Below are 27,631 nucleotides of genomic sequence, written 5' to 3'. Positions count from 1 at the left end.
AAATGCCTCCTGACTTGGCCCAGGGCAGGTAGAGCCACCCCTTGAGTGGCCTAGTTAGGGGCAGTGACATTAGGTGGGGGCTTGGCTTAGCTCAGCCCTGGGCTCCTCCATGTCGGTGGGAGCCTGGCATGAGCTCCCCTCCCTTCTGCCTGCCTCCTATTCTTCACTCCTCAGGCAAAAAGGTTGCTCAAGGAGACTCCAGGATTTGGGGTCTGCCTTGTCACTGTCACCAGGAGGCTTTTTTTCTGACTTGCCAGAGCTCCCCGTCAGTCCTCACAGAGCCTCTGGAAGCACAGGGAAGGCAGCTGTGGGATCCTGGCTGAACAGAGTCCAGGTGAAGCAGGCTTGAGAATGGATTGATGGGGAGGTGGGGATGTCACAGGTCTGATGGCAGAGCTGGGGAAAGGGAGCAGCCAGCAAGGCTTGCAGGTTCTGCTCTTTGGTTGCTGAAGGGGGTCAGTGTGTGTATGTGTCATGGAGGTGGGCAGGGAAGGGGAGGGCTGTGCGTGGGGGAGAGGATATATATGCTGGTGTGGCTGAGACAGCGGAACCGAGCCTCACATCCATCGGAGGGAGCCGGGGACTGACAGCTCTCAGGTAGGCAACTGCACGGGGCCCCCAGCCAGACCGCGACTAACTGGACTAACTGCGTGGAGCTCCGGGAGGGCAGGGCCACCAGGGTCTGGCTCCTCGGCCTCTCTCCTTTGTCCAGTGTGGATGCTGCTGGCCTCTTGCGAGATGGTTCTTCATTCATTTCCTTTGCAGCGCTTGGATGGTGGGGAACGGGGGAGAGCTAAGGCTCTTTTTTAACCGCAGACAGATGCAGAAACAGAAAGAGGGGAACTTGGAAATGAGGAAAAGTTTTGCTTCCCCAGCTGTGGCCCCTACGTGGTTGTTGCTCTGTGTCAAAAGGAGGCTGCTGAAGGAGTGAGGTCAGGGGAGGGGCAAGCACTTGGGAGGGGGTTTGCCTTCCACGGGGCGGCCCCCAGGAAGCCCCTGGCCCCCTCATGAGGGTTTTCTCTCCGTGGCTTTCCTTTCCTCTCCGATGCAGTGTGCAGGCTGCTTCTCCGCCTATCACTGAACTTGATGCCATCCAGATGGGAGTTTTTAATCCGGAGGGAGCCCTTCTCCCTTCTGCCCCCGACAGAAATTGCTATAAATAATGGGGAAGCGCCAGACCTGGGGAGTGTGCTTCACCTGTGTACCCACACTGCTGAGCGCCACGGCATGTGAATTCCAGAGGGCATTTCTACGGGCGTGACCTTGGTCTCCCAGAACCTGATTCATTTAGAGGGTTCTTCTCTTGCTTGGCATCTCTCTCCCCCTGCCCATCTTCCCCACCTAAAGGTCTTTGCCCAGGTCATGCAGAATACTCCCTTCATAGTCACCGCATCCCAACTCTCGAGGCTCTCTCAGCCACCTTTTTTCTTCCTCCTCTCTTTGTGCGTCTCTCTCCCTCAGTCTTGCTTCCCCAGGCTTCACTACCCAGCCCCTCCTCCCCCAATCTCGCTCTGAACATGGGCAAGTTCTGGGGGAATTTCAAGTAAGGCAGGATGATTCGGGAAATGGACTATTTAAAGCAAACTGCTTTGGACTTGAATACCCTGATCCTGCGCTTAAACATCTGTGTTTAGCTTCCTCAAGCAGCCCATAATTGCCCCAATTATAACCAATAACATTGTTCGGCAGACTAACAAAAGATGAGCTTTGCACGGCATTCGCCAGCAAGCCCAAACCAGAGTTTTCAACATAGATGGGAAAAGTAACTGCCTGGCTTCTTATCAAAACCTCCCAAAGCAAATACTGCTCTTTTTCGCTGCTTGTGGGTGGCTACTGCATGCACCCTCTTTTTTTCTCATTTGTAAAGTGTGGCAGAGAAATATTCTACAAGCTTCCACTGAGGCTGTGTTACCTTTAACAAAAAGGATTCGCGCTCCTTTGGGCTTGCTGAGTCTTCTGCAGAGGAGGGTCCCTGGAAAACCCATCCCCAACCATCCTCACCTCAGTAAAAGCAGCAGCTTTTGTATCTCCATGTGCCACCCAGTGCTGCCTGTCAAGGGTTCTGCGGTGCAGCCTCAGGTTGTTTTGAGGGCGCAGTTTTGTTGCCCACAGGGCGGCAGCCCCTGCTTTATCAGCTGAAGGCTGAGAGTACTTAGGGATTTGTAAAATGCAGGCGAGTTTGCATTGTCAATGAAGGGAGTGATTGCAGGATTAGGCTCAAACCTGTGCTCCCTGGAGCCTATGACAGGAGCTGTCACAAAGCTATTCTGTATTCAATCAATCAGGTAGCTATCGTCTACACTCCACCAGGCAAGGAGGCTTGCAGGAGCTCAAGTAGATTCAGCAGAGGTGATAATAACAGCACTTTACATTTGTACAACGATTTAGGCGCTTTCACACCTATTATCCCAGCAACAGCCCTGTGAGGTGGTGCCATTATCTCGGTGTTGCAGTTGGGGAAACTGAACCTGAGAGATTAAGTGATTTATTCAGTACATGGCAGGGTCAGGACTGAGCCAAGCCATTCTGGCTCCAGTTCATCTCCCCGTTATGGTCAGGGGTGCTTATGAACTCATAGTGGGGTCGGGGGTAGAGGAGAGACATGACACAAACATGAGAAAGAATTAGAAGACAATGCAAAGCTGGATGTAATTCAGTCCTGAATCGCATAATCCAGAGAGCAAGTGCTAGAAGAATTCGGGAGAAGGAGCACTTCCTCCAGGGATTCCTAGGATTCTACCAAGTGGGAAGGCAGGTGGAATCTGGATGGGTGAAGGGCTTTGAAGAGGGAGGCAACAGCCAGGTCAAGCACACAAAAGGAGGGCAACGGAATTAACATTTCTTGAAACCCACTCTGTGCCAGGCAGTGAGCCTAAGCTTGTCTACATGCATATTTTGTGCCAATACACACACGCACATATGCACACGGATAGGAATGGGAAGTTTCAGGTGAGCGTTCTCTACTTGCACTGACACGGTTCAGTGATCCCTCATTTCCCCATCCAGCTCCACAGCTCCCAAAGCCCACGAAGGAAGCTTTGAAATCTCTTGCGTTCCCCGTCTGGGTGGAGCTACTCCTCAGGTGTCTTAAGAAAGGGATGGACCCTTCTCAGGAAACAGGAGCCGTCCTGACAATGAATGACTGGTAGTGGCTTGAATTGCTGGGCAGTCATGAAGCAAACTGAATTTTCTAAACGTCTTTATTTAAATCCCACAATCGAACATAAAGCTTTCCATCTAATCACAAACCAGTCGTGAGATTTGGAGCACATCAATTTCAGGGGCAAGCCAGTTTTCTGGGCATCTCCCTGGATAGGCTGCAATTAGTTTCAGTCTCAATTTTCCATGATCCTGTGGGCTTTTTTTTTTTTCCCCAAAATACTGGCAGCTGCTTCAACATTGCAGAAGCATAAAATCATCAGCCCGGGGGCCCAGCCTGGCAGGTGGAGTAGATAGCATGCCTCACCGTGCACCCCAGCTCTGCCATCCCACAGTGGCTCAGATCCAACCTCCCCTCTTTCCACATTGGCCTGCAATCTTCCCCCACCCTCCTTCCTCATTCATCCTTTCATTCATTTGGCCAAGGAACAGTGTGTGGAGTTCCTGATAGAAGCCACACAGAGCAAGTGCCAGGAGCACAGGGCGGCCAGAGCTCTGGCTTCCTCCAAACTCACAATAGGCTTCAGGAAATTGAGACTTTTGTTTTTATCTTATCTTTCTTAATTTGCATTTTAGCGGATTTTATAAAGTATGTAACTTATAAATAAATTAGGAATGTGTACTCAAAATCGACTGCTAGGGGTACAAAGTTAAAGAAGTTTGACTGGACACGGTGGCTCATGCCTGTAATCCCAGCACTTTGGGAGGCCAAGGCGGGCAGATCACCAGATCAGGAGATCGAGACCATCCTGGCTAACACGGTGAAACCCCGTCTCTACTAAAAATACAAAAAAATTAGCCGGGCGTGGTGGTGGGTGCCTGTAGTCCCAGCTACTCGGGAGGCTGAGGCAGAAGAATGGCGTGAACTCCAGGAGGCGGAGCTTGCAGTGAGCCGAGATCGCACCACTGCACTCCAGCCTGGGCGACAGAGTGAGACTCCGTCTCAAAAAAAAAAAAAAAAAAGAAGTTTGAAGATTGTTGTCCTAGATTCGTTGATGTTTATCTGTGTTTTCCAATATTTTAGAAAAGAACATTGAATGATTTTATTACATAAAAGTAAACAAAAGCTTTTCTTTCTTTCTTTCTTTCTTTCTTTTTGAGTTGGAGGGCTTGCTGTGTTGCCCAGGCTGGTCTTTTGTTGTTGTTGTTGTTACTGTTGTTTACAGACAGGGTCTCACTCTGTCACCCAGGCTGGAGTACAGTGGCACAATCATAGCTCACTTCAGACTCAACCTCCTGGGCTCAAGCTATCCTCCTGCCTTAGCCTCCTGAATAGCTAAGACTACAGATTTGCACCACCACACATAGCTAAATTTTTTTTTTTTTTTTTTTTTTTTTTTTTTTTTTTTTGTAGAGATAGGGGTCTCACTATGTTCCCCAAGCTGGTCTCAAACTCCTGGGCTCAAGCATTCTAAGTTGCTGGGATTGCAGATGCATCCCAATACACCCAGCTAAAAGTAAATAAAAGCTTTCCAAAATCTATTTAAATTATGTTGCCAGTATATGTGGGAGTGTGGCCCAGAACCAGGAGGATGGGAGTTGAGGGCTACCTTCCCACCTGCAGCAGCCCTGAACGTGTGTCTTTTCCCCCTCCACACCCTTTCTATAGCTTTCCTCCCATGCTGCCCGGAAGCTACTTCCCCATGAAGCCTTCATCTCCTTTTCCTCTTCCCTTTTTCCCTCCTTTCTCACTTCCAGGAAAGTACAAATATCTGGCCATTCATAAAATCAAAGAATATTAACCATCTCATCTAACTGCCTCTTCTTATAGAGGGAAAAGCTGAGGCCCAGAGAGAGAAAAGATCTTGCTTAAAATCCCACAGGTAATGACAGAGCCGGACTAGACGCCAGGACTCTTGTTTCTGAGCCCAGCTCTCGCTCATTCATTTCTCCCCAGCCTAGGGAATGCTTGACCTGTGCTGGGCTGGGCAATTGTTCTTTCCTCCACCTCCTCTATGCCGTCCCCCTCTTTCCAGGTGAAAATTTAGATCAGAGGAGAGACACTTGAAGTGTAATGGTATCAGCCAGAAGAGGAAAAGAAACCAAAGCAGCCTGTCTCCATAATAGCTGGTAAATAAGCACAAGCTCCGTTGCAGGAGTCTTGTCTGCAATGGGTCTAAGAAATGGGGCATGGGGAAGACCCACTTGTCTTCCAATGGACATGCAGCTGGTGCGCAATGAAGGATCCCTCTGTGAACTGGGGAGAAGCAACAATAAAGAGGTTGTCATCAGCCCAGGCACAGTGTCTCATACCTGTAATCCCAGCACCTTAGGAGGCTGAGGTGGGAGGATAATTTGAGGTCAGGAGTTCGAGACCAGCCTGACCAACATGGTGAAACCCCGTCTCTACTAAAAATACAAAAAAATTAGCCAGGCATGGTGGCGGGCACCTGTAATCTCAGCTACTCAGGAGGCTGAGGCAGGAGAATCGTTTGAACCTGGGAGGCAGAGGTTGCAGTGAGCCAAGATAGCACCACTGAACTCCAGCCTGGGCAACAGAGCGAGACTCCATCTCAAAAAAAAAAAAAAAAAAAAAAAGGGTTGTCATCAGAGAGGGAGTGCAGAGTTCAGAACAAGAGGAAGTCCCTGAATGAGTTCTCCTACATGAAGACAGCTGCAGGGATCACTGACGGGCAGGATCAGACATGAGTCCCAGCTCTGCCACTTCAAGTTATGTCAACTCCTTAAGCCTCAACCTGCTCAACTATTAAACGGGGATGATAGCACTTACCCCGTAGGATGATGCTTATAAAGCAATTAGCGCAGAGCCTGGCTCATAGCGCTCTAAAGTCATAGTAATATGATTGCTATGAAATGCAAATAGATTCCACCACAATGAGATGCCATCAGAATTTGGCAACTTTCCAAAAGCAGAAACAGTGTGTAAAGTTTATGGTTTCCCAGAACACACGATTTGGAGTCAACACACCTGAGTTTAAGTCCTGGCTTTGCTACTTATAAACTGGATGACCCTAGTCAAATTGCTTAACCTCTAAGAGTTTACGTTCATCTTAAAAAGGTGGGTTGATATTAACCCTAGATTATAGGGTTGTGTAATATATGAATATAAAATTTTTTGGTGACCTGTCAAGAATATTCTCTACATGTGGTTGATGAAAAGTGATGAAAAGGATGGAGGTGTATCTGCCTCTAGCAAGAGCAGTCCCCTCTTCTCTTCTCCGCTGGCAGCATCAAAATTACAGGCCTTCGCATAGGTCATAAGACAAAACTTAATTAGGGTTCAGCTTTGGCTAAAGCTGCATATGTGATTCTCCAAACAGATAAGCAACTAATTATATTGCCCTTGGAAGCAAGATTCCACGCAAATCGATTAAGGTCAAACCATAGCGGTATTTTATCTTTATAAACAGCAAGGCACAATTAAATTTATGAGGTGTCATTGCCGAAAGAAAAGGCAATTCAATATTTCTTTATTCAATATGAGATGCCCAGAATATAGTATTGTCACATAGACGTATTAGCTGAGCTTGGCTCACCAAGTGAAATACAAGCCATGTAAAATTCAACCTACGCAGGGAACTTTTTATTTACTGATGTTTGCTATGGTTGTATAAAAATAGCAACAACCTGTCACTATTCCCATTTCACAGTTGAGAAGACTGAGGCTCACAGAAGTGAAATAATTTGCACACAGTCCCATCGTTACAAAGTATAAAGTTTCAGCATCAATGTAACAACAAACCTGTTATTATCCCCACTTTGCAGTTGAAAAGACTGAGGATCTCAGGACTTGTCCGCAGTCACACAGGTCCACAGTGTAATGTTTAAACACAAATACAACTCGTGAACTAACTAACTACTCATCTCCATTTAAATACAGAGCATCATCCAGCATATAGATATAGTCAAGACTTCTTAAAATGAAAAACATCTGCTGAGTTTTCAAAGTTCAAAATCTGATTTAATCTAGAACACAATTGTAGTAGGTGTTGGGAGGTGTATGAGAAAATACAGAATGCTGTCTCTTTTATAATGATATTTACATAATTTTGAGTTTTCACTGACATTCATTTCATTTTAAAGCTTGCGGCCGGGCGCGGTGGCTCAAGCCTGTAATCCCAGCACTATGGGAGGCCGAGACGGGCGGATCACGAGGTCACAAGATCAAGACCATCCTGGCTAACACGGTGAAACCCCGTACTCTACTAAAAAAATACAAAAAACTAACTGGGCGAGGTGGCGGGTACCTGTAGTCCCAGCTACTCGGGAGGCTGAGGCAGGAGAATGGTGCAAACCCAGGAGGCAGAGCTTGCAGTGAGCTGAGATCCGGCCACTGCACTCCAGCCTGGGCAACAGAGGGAGACTCCGTCTCAAAAATAAATAAATAAATAAATAAATAAATAAATAAATAAATAAATAAATAAATAAAAATAAAGCTTGTGAGGCACCTGTGGGGTGGATGGAACTATGTGATAATCTCCATTTTGTGGATTCTGTGAATTGCAGGGGGCAATGGATAGCGTTGAGTGTGGATGACTCCTCGAATAATCAGTGGAGTCAATTGTTAAAAGTGAGGGGAGACAGAGAAGGGCCCGGAGGCTGGAGTCCGGAAGGTACATCTACCTCCGACCCACAGGGAGGGCTTGGCTAGAGCCAAGGACACTCAACAAGGTCTCCCCAAGTGCCAAGGTGCAGGGCCCCACATTTTACCTGCAAATGGCCATGCACTACATGTCCCAGAAGCTCATCTTCCTTTTACACCTCGCCTCTAAATCCCATTTACCCAGAATTTGAGATGGCAAACATCAGTCAAACCAGCCAGCATTTCCTGAATGTGCAAATTGCCCCGGTTAATGAAGTTCACAAAAAACCTCAGCCGGAGAGCATTTCGCTAACATCTGTCACAGCTTGTCAGCTCAGCCTATGCACACATTCTGTATTAAAACCTCATATTAGGAAGGAAAGGAAACGGCTCCTTTTCTCCTCTCTTCCTTTTCTTCTGCGATGTATAGCCACTGCCACCATGTGGTTGCAGAGGGCACAACCACGCTGTTTGGAACACTACAAAAATATCTAGAAAGACGGAAACTTCGTAGAATGAGAAACGTAAGGCCAGGCACGGAGGCGCATTTCTGTAATCCCAGCACTTTGGGAAGCCGAAGCGGGTGGATCACCTGAGGTCAGGAGTTCGAAACCAGCTTGGCCAACATGGTGAAACTCACCTATACTAATAATACACAAATTAGCTGGGTGTGGCGGTGCACTCCCGTAGTCCCAGCTACTCAGGAGGCTGAGGCAAGACAATTGCTTGAATCTGGGAGGTGGAGGTTGCAGTGAGCCAAGGTTGTGCCACTGCACTCCAGCCTGGGCAACTGAGTGAAACACCGTCTCAAAAAAACAAAAAAGAGTGTTAGAGTGAATGCTGCATGCCGGGTTCTTTCCTTCTCGTATATATTCTTATTGCCTGTCAGTGCTATTTTAATCGCTTACAAACATTAACCCACTAATCATCTTCTGAGACAGGTACTAATTTCATCCCATTTTTGCAGATGAGGAAATGAGAGGTCAAATACAGCTAGCAAGCTGCAGAGCTGCGATGGGAAGCAGGCAGTCTGTAGTCATTAGCAGATGAGAAAGCACACATCACCGCCACTCTGCAGCGTGGGTCTGTTGTGCCGGTGTTGATGGATGGAGCCCCTGAGGCTCGCTGGCCTCCCACTATGATGTGCTCTTCCAGATGCCAGGGCAGCAGAGGAGACTGATCTAACTCAGACCATGGGGTGGACATGGCTTCCCAGAAGGGATGATGCTAGAGGTGTGTGTGAAGGATGAGTTGCAGAAGGATATTCTGGGCAAAGGGAAGAGCAAGTGCCAAGATAAAAAGACATTAAGAAGCCAGGCACGGTGGCTCATGTTTGTAATCCCAGCACTTTGGGAGGCCAAGGCAGGCAGATCACTTGAGGTGAGGAGTTCAAGACCAGACTGGCCAACATGGTGAAGCCCCGTCTCTACTAAAAACACAACAATTAGCCGGATGTGGTGGTGGGCACCTGTAATCCTGCTACTCCGGAGGCTGAGGCACGAGAATCACTTGAACTTAGGAGGCAGAGGTTGCAGTTAGCCGAGATAGCACCAGTGCACTCTAGCCTGGGTGACAGAGTAAGACTGTCTCGAAAAAAAATATTAAGAGCCTGATACAGTTCGGAGCTACACATGATTGGCTGAGACTAGAGGCTATGCGAGGTTAGGTGCTAGGAGACGAGGCAAGAATCAGTCGGTGCTAAGTCCTTGGAGCTCCTCCTGACAGCAATGAGGTTATAAAATTAGTTTAAATATAAGGTGACATCATCAGATTGAAGATGGCTTGGGGGGAAGCCAGAACATTAGGTGGACTAATTAGGAGGCTATTACAATAACCCAGGCAATAAATCTCAACTAAAGCCCTGGTCCTTGGGATAAAGAAGAAAAAATCATCTCAAATGCATTTGCGATACAGTCATTTGTATAGGGGCTGTGTTCATTATTTATTTCAAAACCCATCTCAAATGTGAATTAATTGGTCAGGTGCAGTGACTTATGCCTGTAATCCCAACACTTTGGGAGGCTAAGGTGGGAGGAACACTTGAGGCCAGGAGTTCGAGACCAGCCTGGACAACATGGCGAGACCTCATTTCTGCTAAAAATTTAAAAACTAACCAGGCATCCTGGGCTCAAACAATCCTCCCAGCTACTTGGGAGGCTGAGGTGGGAGGATCACTTGAGCCCAGGAGTTCAAGGCTGCAGTGAGCCATGATTGCACCACTGCACACCAGCCTGGGCAACAGAGCGAGACCGTCTCAAACAAACAAAAATTCAACTCATTGATTTAACAAACACTTATTGAGCACCCCATACTTATCGTCATCCTCTGGGTATGAAATGCTTTGATGATGCACAAGAAGAACTGGGGTGGGCTCAGTTGCAGGTCCCTCCTTTGTTCACATCCTTTTCATACCAGCACTTCCCAAACTTTGGCACAGATATAAGTCACCTGGGAATATTGCTAAAAATGTGGATCCTTCCAAAAAATTAGTGGGAACTGGTAGTGCGTGCCTGTAATCCTAGCACTTTGGGAGGCCGAGGCAGGCAGATCACAAGGTCAGGAGTTCGAGACCAGCCTGGCCAACATGATGAAACCCCATCTCCACCAAAAATACAAAAATTAGTCAGGCATTGTGGCATGTGCCTGTAATCCCAGCTACTCAGGAGGCTGTGGTACGAGAATGTCTTGTTCTCATGCCACAGCCTGGGGAGGTGGTGGCTGCAGTGAGCTGAGATTGTGTAGCCTGGGTGACAGAGCAAGACTGTCTCAAAACAAAAACAAAAAGACACGCAGATCCTGATTCAGTGGTTCTGGGGTGAGGCCTAAGAATCTGCATTTCTAACAAGATTCCAGCTGGTCTGCAGGGTGCATTGGAGTAGCAAGACCTTCTACAGTTCCTCAATATCAACTGAAGAAAGAGTAATAAAGGCAGTCATTTTTGGCTTTCTACACTGAACTCTTCATTAAGGGAACTGCATACAGTGAAATGCACAGAATATAAATCTACAACTTAATGGGTTTTGGCAAATGGATACACTCCTGCGACTTCAATCAAGAACATATACATTTCTAGAAAATTCTTTGTTCCCTTTCCATTTAATCCTCCACCTAAAGATGGTTCTACAGGGACCCAAAGTGATACAATCCAGGAAAGCATCTTTCAGATTCAGAAGGCTTGATCAAAAGATAAGTTTCAAGGAGAAACAGTGAAAACTGCACACCTTTCAGGCAATCCTACATAAGATTGCAAACCACTGATCCAATCAACCAATCCTTGGAGCTACTATATTAGAATAGTTTCTTTGTTCAATTTTAAATAGCGAGTTCCACATGCCAGGACCTATGCTTGGCCTGGAATGCCAAGGTGAATAACATGGCCCTGTGCTCAGGAAGCCAACTGTCTTAGTCTGTCCAGGCGACTGTAACAAAAGAGCGTAGATTGGGTGGCTTATAAACAACAGAAATTTCTTTTCTTTTTTTTTTTTTTTTGAGATGGAGTCTTGCTCTGTCACCCAGGTTGGAGTGCAGTGGCGTGATCTTGGCCCACTGCAACCTCCGCCTCCTGGGTTCAAGCAATTTCTGGCTAATTTTTGTATTTTTAGTAGAGATGGGGTTTCTCCATGTTGGCCAGGCTGGTATTGAACTCCTGACCTCTAGTGATCCACCTGCCTCAGCCTCCCAAAGTGCTGGGATTACAGGCGTGAGCCACCGTGCCCTGCCAACAACAGAAACTTCTTTTTCACAGTACTGGAGGCTGGGAAGTTTGAGATCAAGATGTCTGCAGATTCAGTGTCTGGTGAGGGTCTATTTCCTGGTTCTTAGTTGTTGCCTTCTTGCTGTGTCCTCAAGTGGTAGACGGGACTAGCTAGCTCTCTGGGGCCTCTTTTACAAGGGCACTAATCCCATTCATATGGGTTCTAGTTTTACGATCTCATCACCTCCCAAAAGTTCAATCTTCCATCTCTCTCTCTCTCTCTCTTTTTTTTTTTTTTTTTTTTTTTTTTTTTTGAGACAGAGTCTCGCTCTGTCAACCAGGTGGGCATGCAATGGCACGATCTTGGCTCACTGCAACCTCCACCTCCCGGGTTCAAGCAATCCTGTCACCTCAGCCTCCCAAGTAGCTAGGATTACAGGTGTGTACCACCACACCTGGATATATATGTATATATGTTTGTATTTTTAGTAAAGATAGGGTTTTGCCATGATGTTGGCCAGGCTGGCCTTGAACTCCTGACCTCTAGTGATCCACCTGCCCCGGCCTTCCAAAGTTCTGGGATTACAAGCGTGAGCCACTGTGGCTGGCCCAAAGATCCCATCTCTTAATACCATCACCTTGGAGGTTAGGATTTCAACATAGGAATTTTAGGGAGACAGAGATAGACCACAGCACTAGCTCACATCTAGCAGGGATAAGAGGCAAGTACCTGGAAGAGAGATTTCAGGGTACTGGGGGTTGGGGGCATTCCTGGCTGCAGCAGGGAAGGTCAGGCAGATGAAAGGAAGCACTTGAGTCATTAATAAATCTCATATTTTACTCATCTTACTTTTGCACGGCACTTTGCAAAACGCCTCTTACAGGTCTCATTTCATCTTCACAATAGGGCTGTGATAAGGCAGGTGCCACTGTGCCCCTTTTATGGGCTATGAAAACTGAGGCTCGAAGAGGTTGATTTAATGTCACATGCTGGTAAGCTGCAAAGCGATGCCTTCAGCTTCCAAGAAAGCTGTCTCTGCCACCACACAGCTGTTCCCGAAAGTGCCTATGTGGTGTCAAGGCCAGGCAGGTGGCAGGAATCACAGGGGTGTCCTGACACCCAGGACCAACCCAAGAACCCAGACACTAGCAAGCCTGTGCGTGAACACTGAGTCTAGGTGATAGGGCCGGGTTGCCTATGGCCTTGACAATTTACACCCCTGGAAAGTGAATCTCAGGCCCCTAGTGCCGTCCTGCCAGAGACAGCAGAGGAGTGTCTTTCCTGCATCCTCTGGGTTAGGGTCTCCGGCCCGGAGCAGCCCCCCGAGAATGGCTGTACTCACTGCCATGCTTCCTGTATGTTCCAGCACCTGCTTCCTGCTCCTGCACCATGAAAGTCCTGGTTTGTGACCTGCTGCTGCTCAGCCTCTTCTCCAGTGTGTTCAGCAGTTGTCAGAGGGACTGTCTCACATGCCAGGAGAAGCTCCGCCCAGCCCTGGACAGCTTCAACCTGGAGGTAGGTCCCCAAGGCAAGGCAGAGAGGCTGTCCTCCTCCCTGACTACCTCCTCCCTCCCTACTCCGGAGCAGACTCTGAGTGAGAAGCCAAGGCCTCTCCCACACCTCACAGGACTTGCCCAGCATCACATGGCCCATAGGAAACAGATGCAGACAGGAGCTGCTCTTCCGACCCAGAACCTTGCGATCTTTCCACCATACCACCTGCAGGAAGAGCCCTGCCTGTGATGCCAGGTAGTTCCCAGGATTAAAATAGTGTTACTTATTTCAGAGAGTGTGGCAAATTCAGAAAAGTATAAAAAAAGAGAAATTTAAATCACCCTTAATTACACCAGTAAGAGAAAGAATCCTACTTTTTTCCACTTATTATATTATACCAGAATAAATTTCCCATGTTATTATTTCTTTCCATGAATATAGTCTACAGTTGGCCCTCGGTATCTACAGGTTTCACATTCAAGGATTCAACTAACCATGGATAGAAAATATTCAGAAAAAATTAAAAAATAATAATACATCAATAAAAAATAATACAAATAAAGCAATACAGCGTAACAACTATTTACACAGCATTTACATTATATTAAGTAATATAAGTAATCTAGAGATGATTTAAAGTATACAGGAGGATGTGCATAGCCATTTTATTTATTTATTTTTTTTATTTTTGTTTTTTGAGACAGAGTCTCACTCTGTCACCCAGGCTGGAGTGCAGTGGCACGATCTCAGCTCACTGCAAGCTCCACCTCCCAGGTTCAAGCAATTCTTCTGCCTCAGCCTCCCAAGTAGCTGGGATTATAGGCACCCACCACCACAGCCCGCTATTTTTTGTATTTTAAGTAGAGATGGGTTTCACCATGTTGGCCAGGCTGGTCTTGAACTCCTGACCTCAAGTGATCCACCTACCTCGTCCTCCCAAAGTGCTGGGATTACAGGCATGAGCCACCGTGCCCGGCCGCATAGCCATTTTATATAAGGGACTTGAGCATCTGTAGATTTAGTATCCTGAAAACCAATCCCCTGTGGATACAGAAGGACCATGTAATTTGTCTAACGATTGAACATGTATGTGCCTTTTATTTTTGATATTGCAGATAATTCAACAGTGAACCCCTTAGTACCAAAATGCTCTCTTATATTTTAAATTTCCAACTTCAGGTGCAAATCCAGTATTAAATTTTTCTTCATTAAATAAACTGCTTTGTCAACTATCTACATTTCAGTCCACATAGTTACTCCTCTCCTATTAAATCCAGTATAGCTCAATTGTTTTTTACTTTATAGTCAAATAACTTCCTTCAAAAGATGCCATCTTTTAAACCCCTTAACCTTTCAAAACAGCCGGAAGCACCACAGTTCCTTAAGGCAAACGTACAAATGTAGAACCGAGTATTTGCAGGGGGGCTGACACACCCTGGTGTCTCCCACCTCCAGATAACAGAGGAGGAGATAAAAATCCAGCAGACCCAAAGCACCAAGCTCTTGGGCTCAGTGGTTTTCAAGCCCATTTTCCACCCAGTCATAACTACCCAGGGCATCTCCAGTTAACCAATTCACTTACTATATTATACCAGGATCAATTTCCCATGTTATTAATATTATTACTTTTCATGAATATAGTCTACAGTTGGCCCTCGGTTACGTGGTTATAGTAAATGTCTCCTCTTATTCATCCACCATGTTTCTCTCTGAGCTCCTACTCTGCTGACGATTCCCTCTTTCAGGAACCCCAGCCCTCTCTCCGTCCATGTGCCTCATTCTCTTCCCCACTCTGGCTACTGTGTTGGTTCCTTGTCCTCTCCCCACCCCCTACATAAAGGATCACCAAGATTCTCTGCTTTTCACCTCCCTCTGAGAACCCACCCATACATCCCAGGCCTTCTGCTCCTCCTAGGCTGCAGAAAACTCCTAGAGGCACCCTTCCGACCGCCTCTTTCTTGGGCTTCAGACCCGATCACTTTCCAGAGTTCCCAGAAATCCTGCCTTCTCTTCCTGCCCTGCCATCGTGCCTGCCTCGGCCTCCTCCCCCATCCATAAATCCCACTCGCACTTCAAATCCCAGATTAAGTGTCCCCTGGTAAGAGAACACTGCACTGATTCTCCACCCACCCCAGTGGAGTGGGCCCTCCTTCCTCGTGTTCTGATTGTTAGTCGTATCTGCAGGACTCTCTCTCCCCATATGGAGTGAGCTTTCTTTACTGATGGAGCTGGGTATCCCAGCATGCAGCACAGTGTGTGGCACAGAGCATAGCTCAATAAACACATCCCATCCCGCGGAAACTGGAAGATTTTAAAACCATTAGTCTCCTAATAGGCACATCTGCTGCGGTCTCTGTAAAGGTTTTACGTTTGCATCTTTCAGAGAGTCAAAAATTTGGACCATGTCTGCATCTCTCCATAGCATCTTAAGTATCTGGGGTCTAGACAACATTCGCAGCTTTACTTCTTTGAAACAAGTCAGAAAATGGAACATAAAATCCTCACAATGGAGGACTAACACCTTCACAGTGCTTGCTAACCCCCCGGAGGATGCAGCTGCCTGCTTGTTTTTGTTTCTAGTTTGTATTCACTTTTAACCTATATTTGAGTTTAACAAAATGCCTAGAAAGTAGGCACTCAAATCCCATTTCCAAATCTGGCAGCCCTTGACTATGTCCATCCTGTGAATGACAGGGGGACTCATATTTCAGCAAAGGTCCCTTCCCCAGTCCCTCCACCAAATTACATAATCCTGAGCTCTTCCCAGGGTCCTCTGGATCCTTGGCTTCATCAGGAAACTTTTTACTTCTGCTCCTAGTAGACTATTCAAGTATGGCTGCTTGTTGTTAGACTATAATTTTGGTTGGTAAATAACTCACACCCAAACCCATTGCAACGTCCTGGCCTTTAACCTAACTGTGAATGGTACTTACTTCATCAGCTCAAGGAGAAAAAACTGGATTCACTGAGTTATTTTAGAGACAAAAAATAAGGCAACCAGTCCCCAAGAAAGAGTGTGGGGAAATTTATTTTAAACTCCCTAAAATTTGGCCTGGTGCAGTGGCTCACACCTGTAATCCCAGGATTTTGGGAGGCTAAGGCACGTGGATCACTTGAGGCCAGGAGTTCAAGACCAGTCTGGCCAAAAAGGCGAAAAGCTGTCTCTACTAAAAATACAAAAATTGGCTGGGCATGGTGGTACATGGCTGTAATTCCAGCTACTCAGGAGGCTGAGGCAGAAGAATCACTTAAACCCGAGAGGCAGAGGTTGCAGTGAGCTGAGATCATGCTACTGTACTCCAGCCTGGGGCACAAAGTGAGACTCTGTCTCAATCAATCAATAAAATTCCCTAAAATCTATTTCTAAACAAACTACCTTCTGGTAGTTCTTTCTATCTTCATGAAATGAAAATTCTAATGAGGTGACTTGCAGTAGGAGTTCCTTATGTTTGTCTTCTATGCTGTTCATCTTCTGTATTTGTCCTCAGATATTCTAGCAGGACCTCAGAAAGCAAATAGCTCCCAAATGTCTCTTGGTCAGAAGTGGTGTGACTCTTTAGTGGCAGAAACTTGACCGCCTTTGTGAGCTGCTCCTTTTATCCCCAATGGGTTCATGTGCCTGTTTCCCACTTTGTACCCTAATCTTTGAGCCCAGACACCCAAATGGCCATTCGCTCACTTTCCCTATAAGCCCAGCTTTATGGATCAATTTGGCAGCCATATGAGACTCTAGATGCCCATATGCATTCTGGCTTAATATAGTAATGCCATCAGCGTGGGCTGCCAAAATGTGTCCAGCTCACTTAATAAGCCATTAACCCTCTCTGGAAAAAGGCTGGTGAGTTTCCCACACCAGAGGGTCAGGAATTAAGTTCCTATGCCCATCTGGTGCTACAAATGCTGTTGTGAATTTGCCTTCCTCCTATTTGCCCAAAACCCTCTCCTAAGTCAAGAGTTGAGATGATTTTGTTAGCATCTAATTTATCTAACAGTGCATCAAGTCTGGGTATGGACTGTGGCATCTGGTTTGATCACAGAATTTCATTTTCCCTGACTGACACAAAATCTAATTACCATCTGGGCTTAGAAACCTAGGGGCTCACAGAAGATGTAAGCACCTCCAGGTTTAACAACTCTTCCACCTGTTTCTGTAAACTGACGGAGCAGAACAATTCAACAAGCAGTTCGGGGCTCCTATTCTGCAAGGATTGGACCAAGCATGCTCAAAGGTCAGATCCAGCTCCCCCACTCTACCCTTCTACGGCTTTCCCAGTGCTAGCCACACTTCTCTGCATCCCTGTTGACTTTGCAGAGCAGAGTTTCTCAAACTTGCCACTGTGGGCACTTTTGCTGGGGAATTATTTGTTGTGGGGGATGTCCTGGGCACTTTAGGATGTTTACTGGCATCCCTGGCCTCTAGGTGCCAGTAACATGCAGACACACACACACACACACACACACACACACACACACACACACACACACCAGTTCTGACAACCAACAATGTCTCCAGAGATTGCCAAATGGCCCCTTGGCAGGCAAAATCACTCCCAGTTGAGATCCACTCCTGTAGAGTACTAACTCAACAGAATTCTGATCTGAAAGAATACACTACACATTGATTCTAGCTGCTATTCTTCCAAGTATTTCAGGAGCAGGCTAAGTACAGACCCAAGTGACTCTCTCTGTAGGAGTCTTTAACCACCGTGTTCCGTGATGGTTTCTTCCTCCTCAGAGCAAGTTTCAAAGCAGGATTTCTCCAGATATCATCCAGCCTCAGAATCACCTGGGCTGTTGCTAAAAATACAAGTTTATGGGCCCCACCCTTGACTTAGTGGGTCAGACTATCCAGTGCTATAGGTTAAAAATTTGCATTCTAACGAACTCCAGTGGCATTTTTTTTTTCTTTGAGACAGAGTCCCGCTCTGTCATCAAGGCTGGAGTGCAGAGAGCAATCTCAGCTCATTGCAGCCTTGACCTCACAGGCCAAGCAATCCTCCCACCTCGGCCTCCCAAGTAGCTGGCACTGCAGGCATGCACCACACCCCACTAACATTTTTATTTTTGTAGAGATGAGGTCTCCCTATGTTGCCCAGGCTGCTCTCAAACTCCTGGGCTCAAAGGAGCGTCCCTCCTTGGCCTCCTAAAGTACTGGGATTATAGGCGGGAGCCACCATGCCCAGCACCGTAGCAATTCTTATAGAATACTCCAGAAGTTTGCAATTCCGTTGTTCTTAAGGCAGCCCTCCCTACCTATGGAAGGGAGGGCTGCCTTAATTTTTTATAATCAGTTACATTGCAGGTGTGAAAAAGTAGTTCCCTGCATCTTTTTGCTGAGGTCATTCTGTCAGCAACTAGGTTCCATGTGTTAAGTATCTCTGAGCAAAAGCTAAATGAAAAAGGCCTGCTCACAAAAACCATGGCTTGAGCATCACTACGGGCCAATGTCACCTCCTGTGACTAATAGGTGAACTTGGACAGGTTGCTTCTTGGAAACCCTACCAGGGAAGGAAAGGAACACTCCCGTCAGACCCATTCCCTGTCTGTCCCCTCCAGTCCATTGGAATATGGGCAATACTTCCATCCAAACCTCAGCTCTTGGTCTCATCGAATCCTTTTTCTTGCATTGACATTGATTGCCACAATTCATATTGCAAGCACACAGAGGTAGCTGAGTAGATGTCTTGGACTGGGCCGCAAAGCATCTTTGAGTTCTTGTTCAGGTTATACTGTTATCTAACCGTGTTGTTTTGGACACATTACTGAACCGCATCATAAAATGCAAAGATTGAATTATATTCATGATTTGCAAATCCAGGCAAATATTGGAATTACCTGACCTTTGTAAAATTAAGTTTTTAATTCCTTTGTAAAAATAAGTTTTAATCCCTGGTTCTATTCTTCAGCGATTGAGTTGAGTCTTGAAGTTCTGTTTTTTTGTTTTCTCAGTCAGAGTTTCACTTTTATTGCCCAGGCTGGAGTGCAGTGGCACAATCTCGGCTCACCACAACTTCTGCCTCCCAGGTTGAAGCGATTCTCCTGCCTCAGCCTCCCGAGTAGCTGGGATTACAGGCATGCACCACCATGCCCGGCTAATTTTTTGTATTTTTAGTAGAGATGGGGGTCTCTCCATGTTGGTCTGGCTGGTCTCAAACTCCCAACCTCAGATGATCCGCCCGCCTCAGCCTCCGAAAGTGCTGGGATTATAGGCATGAGCCACCACGCCCAGCTGAAATTCTGTTTTTAAAAGCTCTGCAGATGATTGGGACCCACATCCAGGTGTGGGACCCTTTAGACCAGGTGTGGGCTCTGTCTCCAAAAGAAAAAAAAAAAGAATAAAAGAATCCTGGAGTCCTGGAGTCCTGGACTAATGGGACAGATGAGTAATCAGATAAGCAAAGGGTGGCAGCAGGGTGACAGGTGCTGCTGCAACAGTGTGCATGCTAAGCACTAGGGGCATTCCAGTCCTGGTTGCAATTAGCTGCGACCCCTGTTCTTCCAGGGACTCTTTCTTACCTCTTTTCATTCCCTTCTTTTATACTCTTAGCTAAATATAAAGTGACTTCTTGATTAACTCAGCTCAGTTCGACAAACCTCTACTGAAACCCTAGTCTTTACTGGAAGGAGAAGATTCCAGCAAGGGATTCAAACATGAGTAAGATGTGGTCCCTAATTTGACATATTCTGCCTTAGAAGGTATTACAATTTAATGACATAAAGCATTAAAATTTCCACAAGAGGAATACAAAGTTCTGTGGGAAGACAGAGGCAGGAGAGAGCAATTCTTGCCAGGGAACTAGAAGGTATCAGAGAGGGGCAGCACTGGAGCTTGTCTGGGTCCCAAAGAATGGATGGAAGGATTCAACGAGGTCATTGCATTCGAGGGACAGAGAGAAAGGCATGCGGGTATGAGGAGCTTTGAGGTGTTTAAGACTAGGAACAGCCCTATAGGCCTCAAGGGGCATGTGATGAAGACTCGGAAATAAGACCTAGATGGTGGGCTGGACCAGGTGGTAGAGGGATTTGAATGCTTTGCTCAAGAGTTTGGAGCTGTTTCATGGATACGATAAACAATTAGACAGCTGTGGGCAAGGTAATGACATGATTAGTTACTCCTCAGGAAGGGTATCCTGCCAGAGGTACCACATTGACGACAGTGGCAAAGACCAGAGATGCGGAGATCAGTTAGGGACCCACTTCACCTAACAGGCACTTAGGCGGCAGTAGAGGGAGAGGGAGGAGGGGCAGAACTGTAGACTGGCAGGATGGGGGCGGTGAGAGGGGAGGAAAAGATATGCCCAGAGTTTGAAATCTGAGTCAACTGGGGAGTGAGGTGCCACTCAGAGACAGGAACCGAGAGGCCAAGCAGAAGGACAACTGCATCAGATAAGAATGAAATTCACTCGCTAGTAACAAACACCTAAAGTGACAGTGGCTGAAATCAATAGATACAATTCCTCACAAGGAGTGAGGAGGGGACAGCCCAGGGCTGCAGTGGCAGCTCCAGTCTCCTCTCTTTTCTCTGCCAGTCGGCAGCTTCTAGCCCATGACTCCCATCCTCTGAGTCGCTGCATGGTTTCTAGATGGCAAACACAATGTCAGCCCAAATGTCCACATCCCAAGCAGAAAGTTGGAGGAAGAGGATAACGGGATGTTCTTCCCACTTAAGTCAGTCTCCCACTTTCTTGGAAACCCCACCTGATGCTTGACCACTTCCTTTATTTTTTTTTCTTTTTCTTTTATTTCTTTATTTTATTTTATTTTTTGGCAGAGTCTCACGCTGTCACCCAGGCTGAAGTGCAGTGACATGATAGCTCACCATGACCTCCGCCTCCCAGATTCAAGCAACTCTTTTGCTGCAGCCTCCCCAGTGGGATTATAGGCACCCACCACCACACCCATCTAATTTTTATATTTTTAGCAGAGATGGGTTTTTGCCATGTTGACCAGGCTGGTCTCAAACTCCTGGCCTCAAGTGATCCGCCTGCTTTGGCCTCCCAAAGTGCTGGGATTACACTTCCTTTTTTTTTTTTTTTTTTTTTTTTTTTTTTTTTTTGAGACGGAGTCTCGCTCTGTCACCCACAGTGGAGTGCAAGTGGCGCGATCTCCACTCACTGCAAGCTCCGCCTCCCGGGTTCACGCCACTCTCCTGCCTCAGCCTCCCGAGTAGCTGGGACTACAGGGGCCTGCCACCACACCTGGCTAATTTTTTTTTTTTTTTTTTTGTATTTTTAGTAGAGACGGGGTTTCACCATGTTAGCCAGGATGGTCTTGATCTCCTGACCTCGTGATCCACCCACCTCAGCCTCCCAAAATGCTGGGATTACAGGCGTGTGCCACTGCGCCCAGCCTACAGTTCCATTTTTATGTCGTCAGCTACTTATCGCTTCAAGGAAGCTTGGGAAACATATATGTTGCCTTTAGGAATAAAACAGTGTTCTGTGCATAAGGAGAAGGGGAGATGAATACAGGCCAGACAGTTGCAGCCTCTGCCCCAGAAGGTGCCCTGGAAGCCATGCAGGAGCTCCATGCTATGATGAGGGGCTCTGCCTACTGACTCACAGCAGCAAGGTCAGGGGTTTCCAGCCAGCTAAGGCCAGAAACCTGGACTGAAATTAGGGGTGAAGCCAAAACAGCAAATAGGAAGAAAAGCCGGGGGCAGAGGCTTCCAGGAGACCCAATCAGAACCAAGAACGTGGGGTGGGGGGTGGGGGGGCCAAGGTCAGAACCAGCCAAGAGGGGGTGGAGAAACATCGCGGTCCAGCTGGTGGCTAGAAGTCAGGGTTGGCAGGAGACGCAGAGCAGAGTGTTCCCAGGGACAGGGCGGGTCTGCTGGGCTCACATCTGATGATGGCATCTCTCCTCCAACCTGGAACTGGATCACAGGTTCGGCCTCGCACATCCAGTCTGCCTACACCCCACAGGGTCTTGACCCCCACTTGCTATAAATGATACACAGATAGTGATGACTGCTGTACGAGGGATGAAAAATTAACAACACCCAGGTAGATCTTTACACACTGACCTTAAAATAAACCTGCAGATTTGACTACATACTTTCACATCCCCAATTTCTTTAACCCATCTGACCTTCCACAAGCCTGAGGAGAGAACAAAATAAAAGTCTTTATGGGTGACAGTCATGAGTTGTGCTTGGCTCCAAAAACCCAACTAAAGATGTAACAGGGCGTGGTGTTGGGCGCATTCATCCTGTCTTAACTTCCTATGTTAACGTGCTGTGACATCAGAGGTAAGTTACGCTCACCTCTCTGAGCTCTGGTTTCTTTGTAAAATGATGGAGCTGGGTCAGATGATTCTCTGTTTCCAATTCTGAAATTCTACGAACCTAAAAACCTGTGTAAAACTGCTGCACGTTCCTTGATAAATTAGATGCTTCAGAAGCACTTGCACTGGTGCAGTGGGCCGGATCTCCTCCCTCGCCCTGGATTAACAGAGGTCCTTGTTCCTTCTCCCCTCCTCTCACCCGTATCTTTGCAGGTGTGCATCCTCGAGTGTGAAGAGAAGGTCTTCCCCAGCCCCCTCTGGACTCCATGCACCAAGGTCATGGCCAGGAGCTCTTGGCAGCTCAGCCCTGCCGCCCCAGAGCATGTGGCGGCTGCTCTCTACCAGCCGAGAGCTTCGGAGATGCAGCATCTGCGGCGAATGCCCCGAGTCCAGAGCCTGTTCCAGGAGCAGGAGGAGCCCGAGCCTGGCATGGAGGAGGCTGGTGAGATGGAGCAGAAGCAGCTGCAGAAGAGATTTGGGGGCTTCACTGGGGCCCGGAAGTCGGCCCGGAAGTTGGCCAATCAGAAGCGGTTCAGTGAGTTTATGAGGCAGTACTTGGTCCTGAGCATGCAGTCCAGCCAGCGCCGGCGCACCCTGCACCAGAATGGTAATGTGTAGCCTGGAAGGGGCGTTCTTCCCAGCTGTACCGGCCACTGCAACCCATGAGTGAGTTGGGCACCAATAAGCTGGGGGCAAGGAGAGACCTCACACACCAACTGTCTTAGCCTTGCTCCCAGGCCTAGAAGCACATTCATCCCCAAACACACACACACACACACACACGCACACACACACACACACCCCTCAAGGAGTCCAGCCCACCCTTTCTCTAGGCAGCAAATATTTTCCTATGATTGCACCTTGAAGCTGACCACTTCTGGCTAGAGACTGGTTACCATGGGGATAATAGTAGTATGTTAAGATAACTAATTCTTCTATCACTCCCCAGGAGCTTAGTTACTATGGGGACAGTTAAGTGGACCAATATGCCCATCCGGTTGCCATAGCAACCAGTCAGCTCACCTTTCCTCGAGATTGTCTCTCTAAACACTGAGAGCAGGACCTACTCTTAGCCATTAGCAGAGTCTGATACCACAGCTATGATGGTGTTATTTCATCTTCAAAGACAGCTTACTGATGATCCCTTCTCCTTTCCCCAGATCTCAGGGTGCCTGGCTCTGTGGAAACATTAAAGTTTCCCATTTTACCTGGCCAAAGAGGTCTTGTTAAGATCAGGAGTTGTGGTTTCTGCTCTTCCTCCTTCCATAAGCCATTTGTCCATCCTGCTACCTTGCCAGAGAGGGACTGATACCTTATGGTCAATGGTATCATTACTGAGCAAGACGTGGAGAATTTGAACCGAGTAGCTACTAGAATATAGACTAAAGGGGTTCATCTTCTTTCCTCCATTTCGATTCTTTCCAGCGTGCCTTTTTTTTTTTTTTTTTTTTTTTTTTTTTTTTGCTTGCTTTTATTCCTCTCTTCTTTCTTCCTTGTTCTCTCTTTCTTCTGCTCTGTTCCTACCCCCACAGGCACCTTATGCAAGTCCACATGTCTAATAATATACATCAAAGACCCTAATTGATTACCTGTCATTCAAAACCCAACTTTCCTTAGGCCATCAACCAATACATCACTTTGAGTGGCATTGGCAACCTAGCACAGTAGAATTTTCTGAAAATTTAGGAAAATCCCAACCATCAAGGCTATGTGCCTTAATTAGTATATGGGAATATGATCATCTGCAGAGTCTCATACGTCTCCTTAAATAGCTAAGAAACTTGCCTGTATTCATCCATTTTGCATTGCTACGAAGGAATACCTGAGGCTGGGTACTTTATAAACAAAGTTTATTTGGCTCACGTTCTGCAGTCTATACAAGAAGCACAGTACCCGCATCTGCTTCTGGTGAGGCCCTCGGAGAGCTTTTACTCATGGCAAAAGGCAAGGGGAGCTGGCGTGCCACATAGCAAGAGGGGGCAAGAGAGAGAAAAGAGGAGGTCCCAGCCCCTTTAACAACCAGATCTCCCATGAACTCATTACTGCGGGGTGGGCACCAAGGCATTCCTGAAGGATCCACCCCCATGACCCATACACTGCCCACTAGGCCCACCTCCAACATTGGGGATCACATCTCAACATGAAATTGGAAGAGGACAAACTTCCAAACTGTATCATTGCCCTAACACAACCAGTCAGTTCCTCACAGTCACCCCAAAACATTACCCAAGTGGGGCTTTTCCCTGAGTCCGAGCATAAGAGAAAAAATATCTGCATGTGCTGTTTTTTTTTGTTTTTTGTTTTTTGTTTTTTGAGGCGGAGTCTCGCTCTGTCGCCCGGACTGGAGTGCAGTGGCCGGATCTCAGCTCACTGCAAGCTCCGCCTCCTGGGTTTACGCCATTCTCCTGCCTCAGCCTCCCGAGTAGCTAGGACTACAGGCGCCCGCCACCTCGCCCGGCTAGTTTTTGTATTTTTAGTAGAGATGGGGTTTCACCGTGTTAGCCAGGATGGTCTCGATCTCCTGACCTCGTGATCTGCCCGTCTCGGCCTCCCAAAGTGCTGGGATTACAGGCTTGAGCCACCGCGCCCGGCCTGCATGTGCTGTTTTATGTTGCGTCCCATACCATCAGAGGTAGCGGTGTCACTAATAACCTTCCTTGATGATATATTAGTGCATATGCTAATGTTTGGTGCCCACACTTTAGCCTGGAGACGGCCCCTTTGCAGGTAGGCCGGCATGTTCACCACAGGCCTGCTACCAAATATGGACACATGTATTAAGTTGTGAAGAGAAAGCTGATGTGTTTATTTTAGCAGGATGACTCATCTCCAAAGGCCCCAAATTAACCTGCACTGCTTTTGAAGTCATACTCTTGGATCCTTCACAAGCCTCCTATTTCTTTCTAACACATATCTGCACAGCACCTAACAGCAAATCGTTCAAAAGTAGCATGGGTTGAATTCTTTCAAATCTTAAAGACATTCTTCTTTAAAGTGGCTCTTCAGGGACACTGAAGCTCATGTCTAATTCTGAACGATGGCAATGTTCTTTACCTAAACACAGTTGAAAATCAGGCCCATTAACAGGAATCCATTTATTTTTTAAAAAATGATTCGAGCCTCTATCCGGGCAATTGGTTTTTCTAATCTTCTGTTATGCTTCCAACTGAGAGGCACTGAAACAAAGCCGGTAAGAAACTTCTGTCTGTGGCTCTGCTCAGATGTCAAGTTCTGGATGGAAACCGGAAACATTAACCAGCTCATTTGGGTATTATTGATGACTCTCCTTTCTCCTTCTGCAACCGTCTGTTTCTTTTCCCCCAACATGCACAGTTGGTGAGTTCCAATATGGATATTTATGAGTCCGTAACAGCTGGCTTCAACCTTATTTTCATTCACATACACACAACCCAACCTGCCCTACACATGATGGAGATGTCTCCATCTTAGGGGCTTGTTACCAATGCTGTCCTTGACTTCTAAGGTATCTAATACTAATCGACATGGAAAAGGCTGGGAAGAAGTGGGGCCACCTTACACTGGAATGGGATAAAGAACCCTATTCAGGGCTGGGCATGGTAGCTCTTGCCTGTAATCCCAACACTTTAGGAGGCCGAGGCTGGTGGATCACCTGAGGTCAGAAGTTTGAGACCAGCCTGGCCAACATGGTGAAACCCCGTCCTACTAAAAATACAAAACTTAGCTGGGCGTCGTGGTGGGCACCTGTAGTCCCAGCTACTTGGGAGACTGAGGCAGAAGAATCACTTGAACCCGGGAGGCGGAGGTTGCAGTGAGCCGAGATAGTGCACATTACACTCCAGCCTGGACAAGAGCGAAACTCCGTCTCAAAAAAAACGAAAACAGGCCGGGTGTGGTGGCTCAAGCCTGTAATCCCAGCACTTTGGGAGGCCGAGACGGGCAGATCACGAGGTCAGGAGATCGAGACCATCCTGGCTAACATGGTGAAACCCCGTCTCTACTAAAAAATACAAAAAAAAAAAAAAACTAGCCGGACGAGGGGGCGGGCGCCTGTAGTCCCAGCTATTCGGGAGGCTGAGGCAGGAGAATGGCGTAAACCCGGGAGGCGGAGCTTGCAGTGAGCCAAGATCCGGCCACTGCGCTCCAGCCTGGGCGACAGAGCGAGACTCCGTCTCAACAACAACAACAACAAAAAAACGAAAACAAACAAACAAAAAAACCCTATTCAGAAAGTGTAATGATGTCCTAGGAAGGAAAGGTGTCGGGGTGCAAGCCCACCTCTAGACAGAACTTGTCACAGCTGGTCTTGGGGGTCTGCCTGCCTTTCCTCTGACCCCATACTGCCTTCCTCTTTTCTGCTACCCTCAGGCTTTGATCCTTCTAGGCAATGGAGACTGAGTACATTCATTCATGGTCAGGTATCAGTGCCATCGAGCTCAAAGAGCACTTGCAAACAAAAGAACTATAAAACAAGGGCACTATTTCGCATGGGCTCCAAATACCAGGGAGAACTGTTCCCCAGGAGGGGGCTTGCCGCTGTGCCTATCGAGTCACAGCCCACAGACCTCCCCTTTAGTCTATTAGTCCGGCCAGTAGACCCGGGTCTGAGAGAGATGTGGAGGAGCTGAGGACCCCTCGGGCTACGTTAGGAACGATTTCTTTGGGTTGATAGCTTTTCCTTGCCTCCCTTTCACTGCTTCCGTCTCCAGGGGGAATAGAAAAGGGTGAGAAAAACCATCAGGTTTGCCATTTTTCAATCATTTCTGTCTCCCCAGGCGTCCAGGTGATCCCCCAAACAGCATGTGTCCAGCCCCAGACCTGCCGCCTAGGAATCAGGATTCCTTCTTCCCCAAGGCACTGAGCGTCTGCAGATCTGGCAGGCTTCGTGGCCTCCAGAACCTCCCCGTCTGATTGTTCCTCCCCAGGCCCCGGCATGTTTCACCACAACCCTGTTGCTACATCAGAGTGTATTTTTGTAATTCCTCTAGCTACCATTTCAATGGCCCCATCTCTCCTGCTCACCTGCCTCTTCCCCCTTCTAGGGGCAGGTGAAAGGGATAGGAAATTGAACCTGGGGTTTTGACTCGCCACTGCCATAACTTGTTTGTAAAAGAGCTGTTCTTTCCGACTGATTGTTTTAAACAACGATTTCTCCATTAAACTTCTACTGAGCAAATGGTTAATAAATTGGTTTGCTGTTTTTAAGTGAAGTGACAGAAGCAGACTCTGCACACAAACCAGCGCTGTGGCTGCCGGGAAGCAGAGGTAAAGTGCATGGCCCTGCTGTGTAGAAAGGAGGATGGGCAGGCTGAGCGCAGTGGCTCACGCCTGTAATCCCAGCACTTTCGGAGGCTGAGGTGGGTGGATCATGAGGTCAGGAGTTCAAGACCAGCCTAGCCAACGTGGCGAAATTAGCCAAGCATGGTTGGCACTTGTCTGTAATCCCAGCTACTCAGGAGGCTGAGGCAGGAGAATT

At 47.4% G+C, this 27,631-nt stretch overlaps 1 protein-coding gene across 3 annotated transcripts; it reads left to right on the top strand.

The window, feature by feature from the left end:
• The first annotated feature begins 412 nt into the window (after positions 1-412).
• PNOC (prepronociceptin) lies at positions 413-27,342 on the top strand. 3 transcript variants are annotated; one of them, XM_010370915.1, is made up of 4 exons: positions 413-597; positions 12,764-12,912; positions 22,390-22,842; positions 26,931-27,342. In XM_010370915.1, the coding sequence occupies exons 2-3, from the start codon at positions 12,787-12,789 to the stop codon at positions 22,792-22,794; spliced, it is 531 nt and encodes a 176-aa protein (XP_010369217.1). In that variant the 5' UTR covers positions 413-597; positions 12,764-12,786; the 3' UTR covers positions 22,795-22,842; positions 26,931-27,342. The 3 variants fall into 3 exon arrangements, with proteins under 3 accessions (XP_010369217.1, XP_030793828.1, XP_010369218.1); XM_030937968.1 differs by having other exon boundaries at positions 550-597; positions 22,390-22,783; positions 26,931-27,338; XM_010370916.2 differs by lacking the exons at positions 413-597; positions 12,764-12,912 and adding an exon at positions 22,000-22,141.
• Positions 27,343-27,631: the final 289 nt, after the last annotated feature.

The sequence above is a fragment of the Rhinopithecus roxellana genome, chromosome 9 (assembly GCF_007565055.1).
Source record: "Rhinopithecus roxellana isolate Shanxi Qingling chromosome 9, ASM756505v1, whole genome shotgun sequence".
Classification (NCBI taxonomy): Eukaryota; Metazoa; Chordata; class Mammalia; order Primates; family Cercopithecidae; genus Rhinopithecus; species Rhinopithecus roxellana.
The sequence above is the reverse complement of the archived record's forward strand: the minus strand, read 5'-3'. Positions and strand labels throughout refer to the sequence as shown.